At 51.1% G+C, this 11,415-nt stretch overlaps 1 protein-coding gene across 3 annotated transcripts in view; it reads left to right on the top strand.

Annotated features, from left to right (window-relative positions):
- The first annotated feature begins 3,888 nt into the window (after window positions 1-3,888).
- The window catches only part of ELAVL1 (ELAV like RNA binding protein 1), a 29,155-nt gene continuing 21,628 nt past the window's right edge, over window positions 3,889-11,415 (top strand). For 2 of the 3 annotated variants that reach the window (XM_044915747.1, XM_044915702.1), the window contains exon 1: window positions 3,912-4,087. In XM_044915747.1, the coding sequence (XP_044771682.1) occupies window positions 3,916-4,087 (172 nt within the window). In that variant the 5' untranslated portion in view covers window positions 3,912-3,915. Of the gene's footprint in view, window positions 4,088-11,415 lie in introns of all 3 variants that reach the window. The other variant, XM_021704966.2, reaches the window with a different exon arrangement.

The following is an 11,415-nucleotide window of genomic DNA, read 5'->3' as shown; positions in this document are numbered from 1 at the left end:
AGAGTTAAAATATGTTCGGGATGCAGGTCCTTTTTCAGATATGTAATTTGTAAATATTTTCTTCTCCTCTGTGGACTGTTAAGTTTTGCAGAGCGAGAGTTTTACATTTTGATGATATCCAGTTTATCGATTTTTTGAAAATGGATTGTGCTTTTGGTGTGGTGTCTCAGAAATCTTTGCCTCACCCAATGTCACAAAGATTTTCTCTTAGAAAATTTCTGTTTTTACATTTTAGAACAGAGGTCGGCACACTTTTTCTGTAAAGAGCCAGATGGTAAATAGTTTCAGCTTTTTGGGCCATATGGTCTCTGTCACGACTACTCAACTCTGTCACTGTAGTGCAAAAGCAGCCACAGACAATACATAAACAAATGAGAATAGCTGTGTGCCAATAAAACTTTATTTATAAAAACAGGTGGTGGGCCAGATTTGGTCCACAGTCCACAGGCCATGGTTTGCCAACCACTGTTTAAGAAAGTCATCTTTTTACCAGGCATAGAAGACACCCCTCTCTGAATAATGAGAATGGGATAATTATTGCCCAGTTCAATCATCCTTGAAAGCATTGGGGGGAGGGGGAGAAGGCACAAGAGTAGGTCCCTAACTCAGAACAAAGGTGAGGAGAGGGAGGGATGAAGAAAAACAAAGGAAGGGAGAAGAGAAATGTTTGAATCACATTTCGAGCAAACTTCATTATGCATTTTAATTTTTCAGAGTTAACCCTTGCACTTTGGTTCAGGCTTCAGCAAATGTGTGTTTGTTTTTGAGCTAATCTTTCTGAAAGCCTCATGGCTGCAGATGCTTTAACAGATTTGTGGAGTTGGTGTTTGTTTAATTCATATTTAGATTACATCCAGCATTTTACTTGTACCCGCTGTGGGGTCGTGTGGTCCTCACACATACTTCCCTGCACGCATGTGATTATTTCTGAAGAACAGATTCCTACAGTTCTGAATCCGAGGGTAGCAATCATATTAAAGGGCAGGTTATCCTCCAAAAGGGTTGTACCATTTCAACGGTGTACCAGGGTGTTTGTCCGCCTTATCCTTCTTTTTTTTTTTTTTTTAAGATTTTTTATTTATTTATTTGAGAGAGAGAATGAGAGACAGCATGAGAAGGAGGAAGGTCAGAGGGAGAAGCAGACTCCCTGCTGAGCAGGGAGCCCGATGCGGGACTCGATCCCAGGACTCCAGGATCATGACCTGAGCTGAAGGCAGTCGCTTAACCAACTGAGCCACCCAGGCGCCCTGCCTTATCCTTCTTTACGACGCTAGATTTTACCCATCCTGGGCGGTCTTGTATCTGACTGACAGAAGGTGGCATCTCTTTTGACTTCACATTTTCCTCATTATTTGGGAATTTGAGCTCGTCCTGGTTTATTAGCATTTGAATTGCTGACATCTATTAGTTGAGGCTCGTATCCTTTGTCCATTTCTCTGTTAAGGGATGTGTCTTTTTTTTTTTTTTTTTTTAAAGATTTTATTTATTTATTTGACAGAGAGAGACACAACAAGAGAGAGAGCCACAAGCAGGGGGAGTGGGAGAGGGAGAAGCAGGCTTCCTGCTGAGCAGGGAGCCCGATACGGGGCTTGATCCCAGGACCCTGGGATCATGACCTGAGCCGAAGGCAGACACTTAACGACTGAGCCACCCAGGCGCCCCAAGGGATGTGTCTTCTTTCTGATGAGTTTGTAGACACTGAATCACGTGGTCCGAGCATTGGGAGTGTTGACATTTGGGGCTGGACAATTCTTGGTTGTGGGGGCCAGCCTGGGCCTTGTGGGATGTTTCACAGCTCCGCTGGCCTCTACCTACTAGGTTCCAGTGGCACACCACCACCCACAGTTGTGGTAACCAGAAATGTCTCCAGATACGGCCCAGTGTCCCCTGGAGGGCCGAGTCACCCACGTTGAGAACCACTGGCTTAAATAATGTAATAGGTAGTGAGCATTTTCTCCCAAGTCCGCTGCTTGTCTGTGTATAGTGCCTTTCGCCGTACAGAACTTCTTAATCTTAGGAAGTCTCACTTTCCAGTCTTTTCTTTTATGGCTATGCTGACCTATTTTATAAAGAACAGGGAGCATAGAACATTTTCAAATAAATAAAAGAAATGCTGGGAGAGTACAATAACTTTGCATGTTGTGTATGGTCTGAAGCAAATCAGGAGGTGGAAAGATAGAGAAGTCCCACCTGTTTCCAGCAAGGGGGGGAGAAAAAAAACCCACACCTAAGTCCTCTCTCAGTGCTGACTCAGGGGGGAGGTGGGAGCGGTGTTCAGGTTTTTATATAACCTCTGGCAAGGCTATTTTTAAAGAAGGCTGAGTGCTCCTGACAGTGGGCACTGGGTTTTCAAGCATAAAGGCAGGGCTGGGCAGAAGGGATGCGGAGAAAGGGGTGGGCTACCCCCGAGACCTCCTGGCTGGTGGGCCACAGGGCCTCTTTCTGGTAATGACACTTCAGCCCCATGGGGGTGAGTGCCTGCGTATTTAGAGGCAGGGACATGGGACATCTTAGATGAGGCAGCCGCGCGCAACAGTACTTGTGAGCAAGCCCAGCGCGAGTTGTGCTTTCAGGAGAGCCGTCCTGATGCTCTCGGCCGCATTGATCCGGATTCTTCTCTGAAGCCATCGCTGTACCATGATGTTTGTCACTGAGAGCGAAGACTTCTGCAGGTGGCTGAGGGCATTCCAAAGCTTGCAAGCTTTGAAGAGCATGTTCCTCCAGCTGGTAGAGAAACCCTAACCTCTTTACCAGCTCAGTGCTGTGGCCTTTGGAATAAAGGGATGCAGGGAACCGTTGTCTCCCTGCTTGAAAACAGAGGCAGGGCGCCTGAGTCGGGGTGCTCAGGTGCACATCACAGGCTCCTCAGTACCCAGCTACACCAGGAGTGCACGCAGAGATGGGAGAAGGTGATCAGGAATCTTTGGAAAGCTCTTGAGACAACCCGCACACTTTTCATGGGAGCTTGAATTGTGGTGCTGGAATTGTTTGTAGGTGTTGTGTTTTGTTTTTTCAAGTAAGCTCTACACCCAGCAGGGGGCCTACCTGAACTCAGGACCCTGAGATCAAGAGTTGCACGCTCCACTGACTGAGCCAGCCAGGCGCCCCTGTTTGTAGGGTTTTTGAAGCCCCCTAGTAAGTAGACATGGGTGTGTTTTAGAGCAGTTTTAGGTTTGCAGAAAGGCTGCAAAGAAAGTACAGAGTGGGTTTCCAAATATCTGCCTCCTCCCTACACGAAGTCTTCCCTCTTAGTGATATCTTGTGTCGGTGTGGTATTTTGCTAGAATCCATGAGGCAATATTGATAGTATCAGCTCAAGCGCATAGTTTGCCTTCGGGTTCAGTCTTTGTGTTGTACATTCCGTGGGTTTGCCCAAATGTGTAATAACCTGCATCCACCATGCCAGGATCACGCAGATAGTTTCACCGCCCTAAAAATCCTCTGTGCTCCTCTTGTCCCTCCCTCCCTCCCTCCCTCCCTTCCTAGCCCTGACAACCACTGGTCTTCTTACTGGCTCTAGAGTTTCGTCTTTTCCACGATGTCCTATAATTGGGTAGCCTTTCAGACTTAGTAGTGTGCATTTAAGGCCTCCGCAGGTCTCCGGCTTCATAGCTCATTTCTTCCTGTCACGGAATAACACTCTGTTGTGTGAAGGCCGCAGACAGTTGGAATTTGTTTCTTCATTCACCGACTGAAGGGCATGCTGGTTGCTTCCAGTCTCAGAGCAGTTATGAATAAAGTCGCCATAAACATCCATGAGCAGGTTTTTATGTGTACGGAAGTTGAAATTGTAGTATTGAAAAGAAAAAACCCCAAGTGCCAGTCATGCGTTTTGCCTTAATATTCTGCAATATGGACATTTGGAATTTACTTGATTTTTCTCCCCCCTCCCCCGCAGATTTTTTAAAAAATACAATGTCTAATGGTTATGAAGACCACATGGCCGAAGACTGCAGGGATGATATTGGGAGAACGAATTTAATTGTCAACTACCTCCCTCAGAACATGACCCAGGATGAGTTGCGGAGTCTGTTCAGCAGTATCGGTGAAGTCGAATCTGCAAAACTCATTCGGGATAAAGTAGCAGGTAAAGAAAGCGAGAGGGTTTGTAAGGGGGACTTGGGGCCGTCCCACTGAGCACTGGCTTCTTTTTTTTTTTTTTTTTTAAGATTTTATTTATTTATTTGAGATAGAATGAGAGAGAGAGAGAGAGCACATGAGAGGGGGGAGGGTCAGAGGGAGAAGCAGACTCCCTGCAGAGCAGGGAGCCCGATGCGGGACTCGATCCTGGGACTCCAGGATCATGACCTGAGCCGAAGGCAGTCGCTTAACCAACTGAGCCACCCAGGCGCCCTGAGCACTGGCTTCTTTGCCCGCAGTGATGGTTGTCAAGTTTCGTTGTTATCTCATACTGTATTTTGCCACTGCCCTGGTGGCAGATTGGACTTTGGTTCCCAAAAAAGGAAAAGCTCGTCATAAGAGCATGTACAGAGTGAGATGGTGGGAGGGGAGGGAAGATGGGACACCGGAAATGGGGATGGCGCTGAGAGCTGGAAGAGACCATAGAACATGAATGACAGCCTGGCCTGGCTCGGTCCCATGAGTGGAGGGGACTCTGGCCCAGGCAGGCCCTTCCCTGTCTTCCCGGGTCCCCATGCCGGGTCAGGCCTATGGCAGAACACGGAGTATCCCCGCGGGCAGCCCTTCATTGGCTCTGAGCTGTGCTGTTTGCTCTCACGCCATCAGCTGGAACATCTGAAACACACTGAGTTTGCACTCTTGGGGGGCTAGAGCAGGGCCACGGATCAACAGGCAGGCTGTAGGGTTGGATGCTGGCTGAGAGCCCTGTTCCCTCACTGCCTCCACATGCGACCCCAGACATAAGTGGGGATGGTGGCTCCTATATCCTACAACCTCATAAGGATTTGCAGACACCTGGGAAGGCCATCCTTACCGAGCAGCCTCCAACCCGAGAACATGGTTTTAAGGAGGAAAACATGGAAAGATCAGGTGCTATGAAGCACTTCCTTCCTTTTCTCCCCAGGAAGGAACATTGTTTTAGGGAGCTGCCCTCCTCCTCCTCCTCCTCCTCCTCCTCCTCCTCCTCCTCCTCCTCCTCCCACCTCTTCCTCCCTTTCTTTCTTCCCTTCTTCTCCCCACCCCCATCCTTTTCCTTCATCCTTCTTCCTCTCTGCTCTGCTCTGGTGAGCTGAGGAATAGGCTGGAACCCACCCCCCCCCGAGGAGGGCTCTGGCTGCCACCCTGGGTTGTGAGACTATGATTCTCTACACTGAAAACTAATTTAAAAGTTGAAAAAAAAAAAAAACTTTATTATGGAAATAAGCTATCTTGTATTCTGATCTACATAAAAGTAGAGTAATATATTGAACCCCATGTACCCATCGTCTTACTTCATCGACTCTCAGCTTTTGCCAGGAACCTGAAGATGCCTGTCTCTGGGATGGGTCCTGTCGAGGCTGGCTGACTGCTTTATAGGGAATTAGTTCATCAGAGGGGGCACGGACTTCAAAAGTCTTTTAAGGACTCTTCCAATTCTGAGTCTGTGATTTAATAAACCTCTAAATAGGGATTGTAGATAATACACAAATTGAACAGTGTTACAATGTTTTAGAAGCTATTATCTTTCTCCTGTTTCAGAAGACCATCTGCATAAGAGAGTCCTTGTTCAGAAGCGTTTTAAAATTCTCCTATGCTACTAACAAATCTTGCCTTTCTCCTTTTATGTTCTCACGGAAGGGAATTTTTAGCCCTGTGGATATTCCTGAGCATTGCAGTCCGATTTTGCCAGCATTCTCATGGTACCTGACTTCTTTGTCTATTCATTTGTTGTGGTTTTCAAAGGAATGTGAGCTATGATAATAGGAACACCTAGATTTGGTGAGATCAGTCCAGAGAGAACTGGTTTCGGGAATGAGGTAAAAGCAGGAAAGTGTAATTTGGAAATTATTTCAGTTCAGAGATAAACTTTTCCTCCTCTTTCAGTGAGATAAGTATAGCGTACCAAGAGTTGTGGAGGATGTGCTCCCAGGCTCAGATCTGAGCTCCGTGTCTTGCTAGCAGTTCCTTAAATTGAAAGAACGTACCTTCATGAGAAGCTGACTGCATTCCCACCTCTCTCCTCCTGCCACTGGTGTGCAAAAACCTCGCCGGCTGCACTGCCCCTCTGTCCTCTGTTAGGCTGCTCTGGTGAAACCCCAGGCATGGATACGTTCGCCCAGCTGCTTCCTCCTGGCTGGGCTGAGGATGCCCACCCTGGAGAGAGTCTTGCCTCCAGGCAGACAGGTGCCCTGTTGAAGCCAGTTCCCAGCCGAGCTCAGCCCACAACGCAGGCATCCCCGGCCCCCACAGCAACCCTGTCTGCACCCTTCACTCTCGGCCGGTGATTACTTCCCACCTCGCAGTGAAAATAACAGCCATCTCCCCCTCTGCTCCATCCCTGCCCTTCTCCGCATCCTGGGAACCTCAGTCTAGGCAAGTGCACGCTTGCCCAGGTCTCTTCGGGATCGCCTTGCCAGCATTCAGACATGCTACAGTGGCTGTTCTCTAAAAGAATCCTTGCTAATGTTTTCTGACTTCCTCTAGTTCAGAGTGTCTCTCCTTGAACCCCCTTGACATTTAGAACTGGATAATTCTTGGAGGGGGTGCATCTTGTGCGTGGTGGAATGTGGAGCGGCATCCCTTCCACTTGCTATATGCTGGTGGCATCTTCCAAGTCGTAACAACTAAAAAAATGTCCCTAGATGTTGCCAGGTGTCAGCAGTATCCTCCCCCGTGAGAACCGCTGCTCTAGCTGTCGTCCTCCCTCCCCTCCCATTCACAGAGCCGTCAACTGACTGTCTTCTCTTCCTTCTGGAAGCTTCCCCTCCCCCTTGGCTTCCATGAACCACCTACCTGGCTTTCTTCCACCTCAGGCCTTGCTTTGCCTCTTACAGCTCCTTCCCGGCCAGTAACTTAGACGGTCCTTAGGGTTATTCCCAAGCTGCTGCTTCCTAAGCCTGCCCTGGGGAGAGCGGATGCCCCTCCACAGCTTCACTATACCCTCAGTCTACTGCCTGTGTTTCAACGAGAAAGCTCTCCTGAGCTTCAGGCCCCTCCACCCCTCAGCCCCTCAACTTTTGCGTTTTCCAAACTGACCTTTTCCCATCATCTGCATCTTAACAGGTGACACCAGTGTTCACTCAGTGACTCCTATCAGAAATCTAAGCATGACCTTTGATGTGTGTCCCTGGCACTCATCCTTCTGGATGCTTCCGTCCCTTTTCCTCCAATCCCCCCGCCGCCCCACTCCCTGCCACAGATCTAGATGAGGCTGCTTGTCTTCTGTCTGCACTGGCATTCTGGCCTCTTAAACAGCCAGCCATGTTTCCTCCAGACGGTTCTCTTCACTGCGGCAAAGGAATCTAAACATTCTACATGTGACCCTGTCACTCATTGGCCAGGCACGGGTGACAGGAAGAATGAGGAATGGATGGTGGCTAGCATGCCGGGAATATTTGATGTGCTGGCCTCAAGATTCAGAGTGTTTCTGGCTGTCAGGCCCCAGCCCCTGGGTTGGGGATATGCATTTGTTGCTGCCTGTTCTGGCCACAATTCCTAGCTAGCCCTACTGTACAGCCCTGCCCTGCTTTCTGGCCTGGTGTCCGGTCCTCTGCAGATGCCATATGGCCCAGCAGCCAGCCTCCAGCCCATTCACTCGGCTTCTGGCTCATTGCCATGCACCTCTGGTCAGGATAAAGCCCACACCCCTGCCTGCAGCTCCCAAGTCTCCTGGGGACCTGTCCTCCTCCTCCCCAGCCACTGTGCTCTCCACTCACCCTCCTCTCGGGCCCAACTGAGCTGCTTATCATTTCCCAGACATGCCCTGGCTCTTAGAGTCTTGTGATTTTGCAAATACTGTTCCCTCTGCAGGAAAGCCCTTCCACACCAAGCCAGCCTGACCACTTTTTTCTTAACTTGAATCACCTTGGTTCCTTCTAGAAAAACAACAACATGAAGCAAGAAGGAAGGAGAGTTTAAATTACCCCAAATCATGTTGGCTTTGTGGTTCGTGTCCTTCCATACTTGTTTCTTTCCATATTTGTGGTCGTAAGCAACCATGTGCTTTTAGAAAAATGGGCTCGCACCACCCAAGCTGTGCAAGAACCTTTGCTTCCTGTACCTGTGAATGTTTTTCTGTTGCTGAGCATAGCTCCCTCACCAGAACAGTTAGCACAGGATCCTGTTGTATGGAGGTTCTGAGTTTACAACAGGCTGGAACCATATTCCATATTTACAAACCCCACTGAGAGAAATAATCATGGTGCAAGTCTTCACTCATCACTGAGTTCTATTGGGGGTCTTCCTGGAGGTGAGCCAATAGATGGGAGAGTGTGTACCGTCTTGAACCCGATCACCAGTTAATACTCGTTCTTCCCTTCCCTGCCATCCCCTAGGCTGGGGGGGTTTCTCATCTTGCCCAACCTAAGTAAAAAATGACATCCTATTAGGGTAGTCATTCACTTTTTAATGACGTTCATCTGGTTTCATATCTTTACTGGTTGTTCGTACTCTTCTTTTATAAAATACCCTTCTTGTCCTTTGCCCATTTTCTTTATTTTGGGGGCATTTGCTGTGTCTTATTTATTGTCTCATTAATTTATTTACACACACCCCCCACCTAAGACCCAGCCTGTCTCCCCCGTGAAATCATCCCTTGAGCCCCCACAGACATTTAAAGGAAGAATTTGACTCTCCCTACCCTCTCACGCTGCAGGGGAGGCCTCGTCCACGGGGTGCTCCCCTCCCCCAGCCGCCCGTCCTGGGTCAATTTGAGAGACGTTGCGTCTGGCTGCTCGGGTCAGTGAATGTAATAGGAGATGCCAGGGTATCATCTCTTGGGTTTGACTTTGTCTAGAGAGAGAGCAGTGTTTGGAACTGGAAGAGCAGTGGTTGTGAGGCACTGGGCAGGACACAGAGGGCGCTTCGCATGAAGGCAGTCTTGATATTCTCCAGGCAGCGGCTCTCGGGGTGCTGGCCGCCGACGCGCAGCAGCACCCGGCCTCCCGGAGAAACACACGTCCCAGGCCCCCTGAGTCAGCCAGTCCAGGGTGTCCGCACGTCTGTGATTTAACCGTCCCGGAGGTTACTGTGCTGGTGCAGGAGCAAGTCAGAGACGCAGAGCTCTACCTGCAGGGTGAGGAGCGAGATCTGGGGGCCCCGTGAGCTGGGGGGCAGCGAGAGCTGGGGGCCTCTAGGGCGTCCCTCGGCCTCAGACCCAGAGTTTATTCATGCTTCATCCCTGGCTGTTCTCCACCACCACCCCCCGCCCCCAATCTCCCTCCCCCTCCCCTCTCCACCAGATCTCCCATCCTGGGCTTCTGGTTGCCCTCAGCTGCCAGCACTGACTCGAGGCAGGCCCTGCCTTCCTTAAGCCCCAGCAGCCTGTGCAGCATCCATACCTGGCCTGAGCACAGCCCCTGAGCACCCCTGTTCCCCCACCAGACCTCAGACCTTCCTCTGGCAGGGCTCATCTTCCATTGCTCTGAATGAGAGGGGGGTTGCACCTGATCTGCCTTCATGGCATTGATTCTAGCAGGCTCACTACCTCTAGGACACAGGAAAATCATCTGTAAGGAGATTGGAAGTACGCCTGCCTGACATCTTGGGTCCTCAGGCTGAGGCGGGCCCTAGGGAGCTGTGTCATTACCCTGCATGGCTTATAGAGAGACTGTAACTTGGGGGCTGCTTTGGGAAGTGAGGGCCTTCTCCCAGGCCCCTGCTCTGAGCAGGACCAACAGGTTTCTGCATGACTGGAGAGCCCCACTCTCCTCATTGACTTCCAGCGGCAGCTCTCAACTCCTCACAGGAGTCGCTGGGGAGCTTTAAACTACTGAAACCACCTCCACTCCCACCCCACCCCCACCCCCACCCCCACCCCCATGCCCATGTCATTGGTTCAGATTATGATCCGGCTGTGATCGTTTTTAGAAGCTACCCTGGTGATTCTAGCAAGCAGCCAGAGTTGAGCACGATTGGTTTGTGGCGAGCAGCTGGGGCGGGGACTTGGCCCTGTGTTAGGCACTTTTCACCTATGGCCTCATGTGGTGGGTGCAAACCAGGGGCTCCCCTTCGTTCCTCAGCTGCCTGCCCTCCCACTGCATGCAGTTGCCCACCACAGAAGGTTGAATAGACTCCGAGAGGACAGGGCCAGCCCCAGAACAGGGTGTGAGAGATCCTACCCCATGCAGCTCTAGGCCCCAGAAGGCCTGGCCTGGGCACGATGGTGCGGAGCTACTCCCTGGCACCTGGGGAAACTTGGCCTCCTCCGAGCTCCCTCCTGCAGCGGCCCATCTGCGGGTCCTCTTGGTGGGTCTTGCTTCATCTGCCCCAGCCTGTGCATCCACACCTGGCCTACCTCCCGAGCCTGGCAGCCTGGCCCCACTCCACCCAGCAGCCACTTCTGGGCCATTCCCCAGCTCGTTTCATTCAGCTGCTCTGGCTACCTTTCATTTCCTGGAACACACCAAAGTCTCCTCTGCCTCCCAGACTTGGCACTTGCTCTTCTGTCTGGACTGCTTGCCCCAGCCATCCCAAGGTCTTGCTGCAGTCATCAGCTCCTCACAGGGCACTCCTGACCGCTCTGTCGACCATGGGCCTGTCCATCAGTCCCTCTCACACCACAGCAGAGATTGTCCTCATTGCACCTGGGCAGCGGTTTTGTTCATTGGTTTCTTACTGCTTTGTCATCCAACTTGCCCACTGGAATGTGACATTCATTGAGGCACAAACTGTCCTTCATGATCATCATCAAACCCCCTGGTCAGCCTGGCATGGGGCCTGACACATGGTAGGTGCTCAGTTAATACTTGTCGACTCATTGATGAGAACCGGAGGGGGAGCAAGCCTGGGAAAGGAGGCAGTTGGCCATCTGGGGGCATGTGACTTCCTGGGTGACATTGGCAGGTGCGGGCACATGGTGGTTGAGGAGGCCACCCAGGAAGAATGTATGACTGAGACAGGAGCCAAAGGTGGAACCTTGGGGGCCATCTCGATGGGATGGGTAGAAGACTAGGAGCTTGAGGAGGGACCGTTGGGGAGAAAGAAAACCTGGCATTGTCATCACATCCTGGAGGAGGAGGCACCTGTCTGTGGGGCAGCACCTGACAGTTGTGGCCTCGGTGAGGGCAGTGCTGGAAGTCTGCAGCGACCACCCTGGGAGCCCGGCCAGGGCCACCGAGCACCGGGGAGGTGAGGAATCAGGAAGTGGGGCTGGGTAGGACCCATGTTTACATGCCGCCAGGAGCCAGCTGAGGCTGAGACACAGGAGCGCGGCCTGGGCATGCGTCTTCATCAGCGTCTGGTGTTCCCTGGCAGGGCTTAGGCCATCTGTGCAGCTGGCAAAGGTGACACGTGGTC

Source organism: Neomonachus schauinslandi, chromosome 1 (assembly GCF_002201575.2).
Source record: "Neomonachus schauinslandi chromosome 1, ASM220157v2, whole genome shotgun sequence".
NCBI classification, from domain to species: Eukaryota; Metazoa; Chordata; class Mammalia; order Carnivora; family Phocidae; genus Neomonachus; species Neomonachus schauinslandi.
The sequence above is the reverse complement of the archived record's forward strand: the minus strand, read 5'-3'. Positions and strand labels throughout refer to the sequence as shown.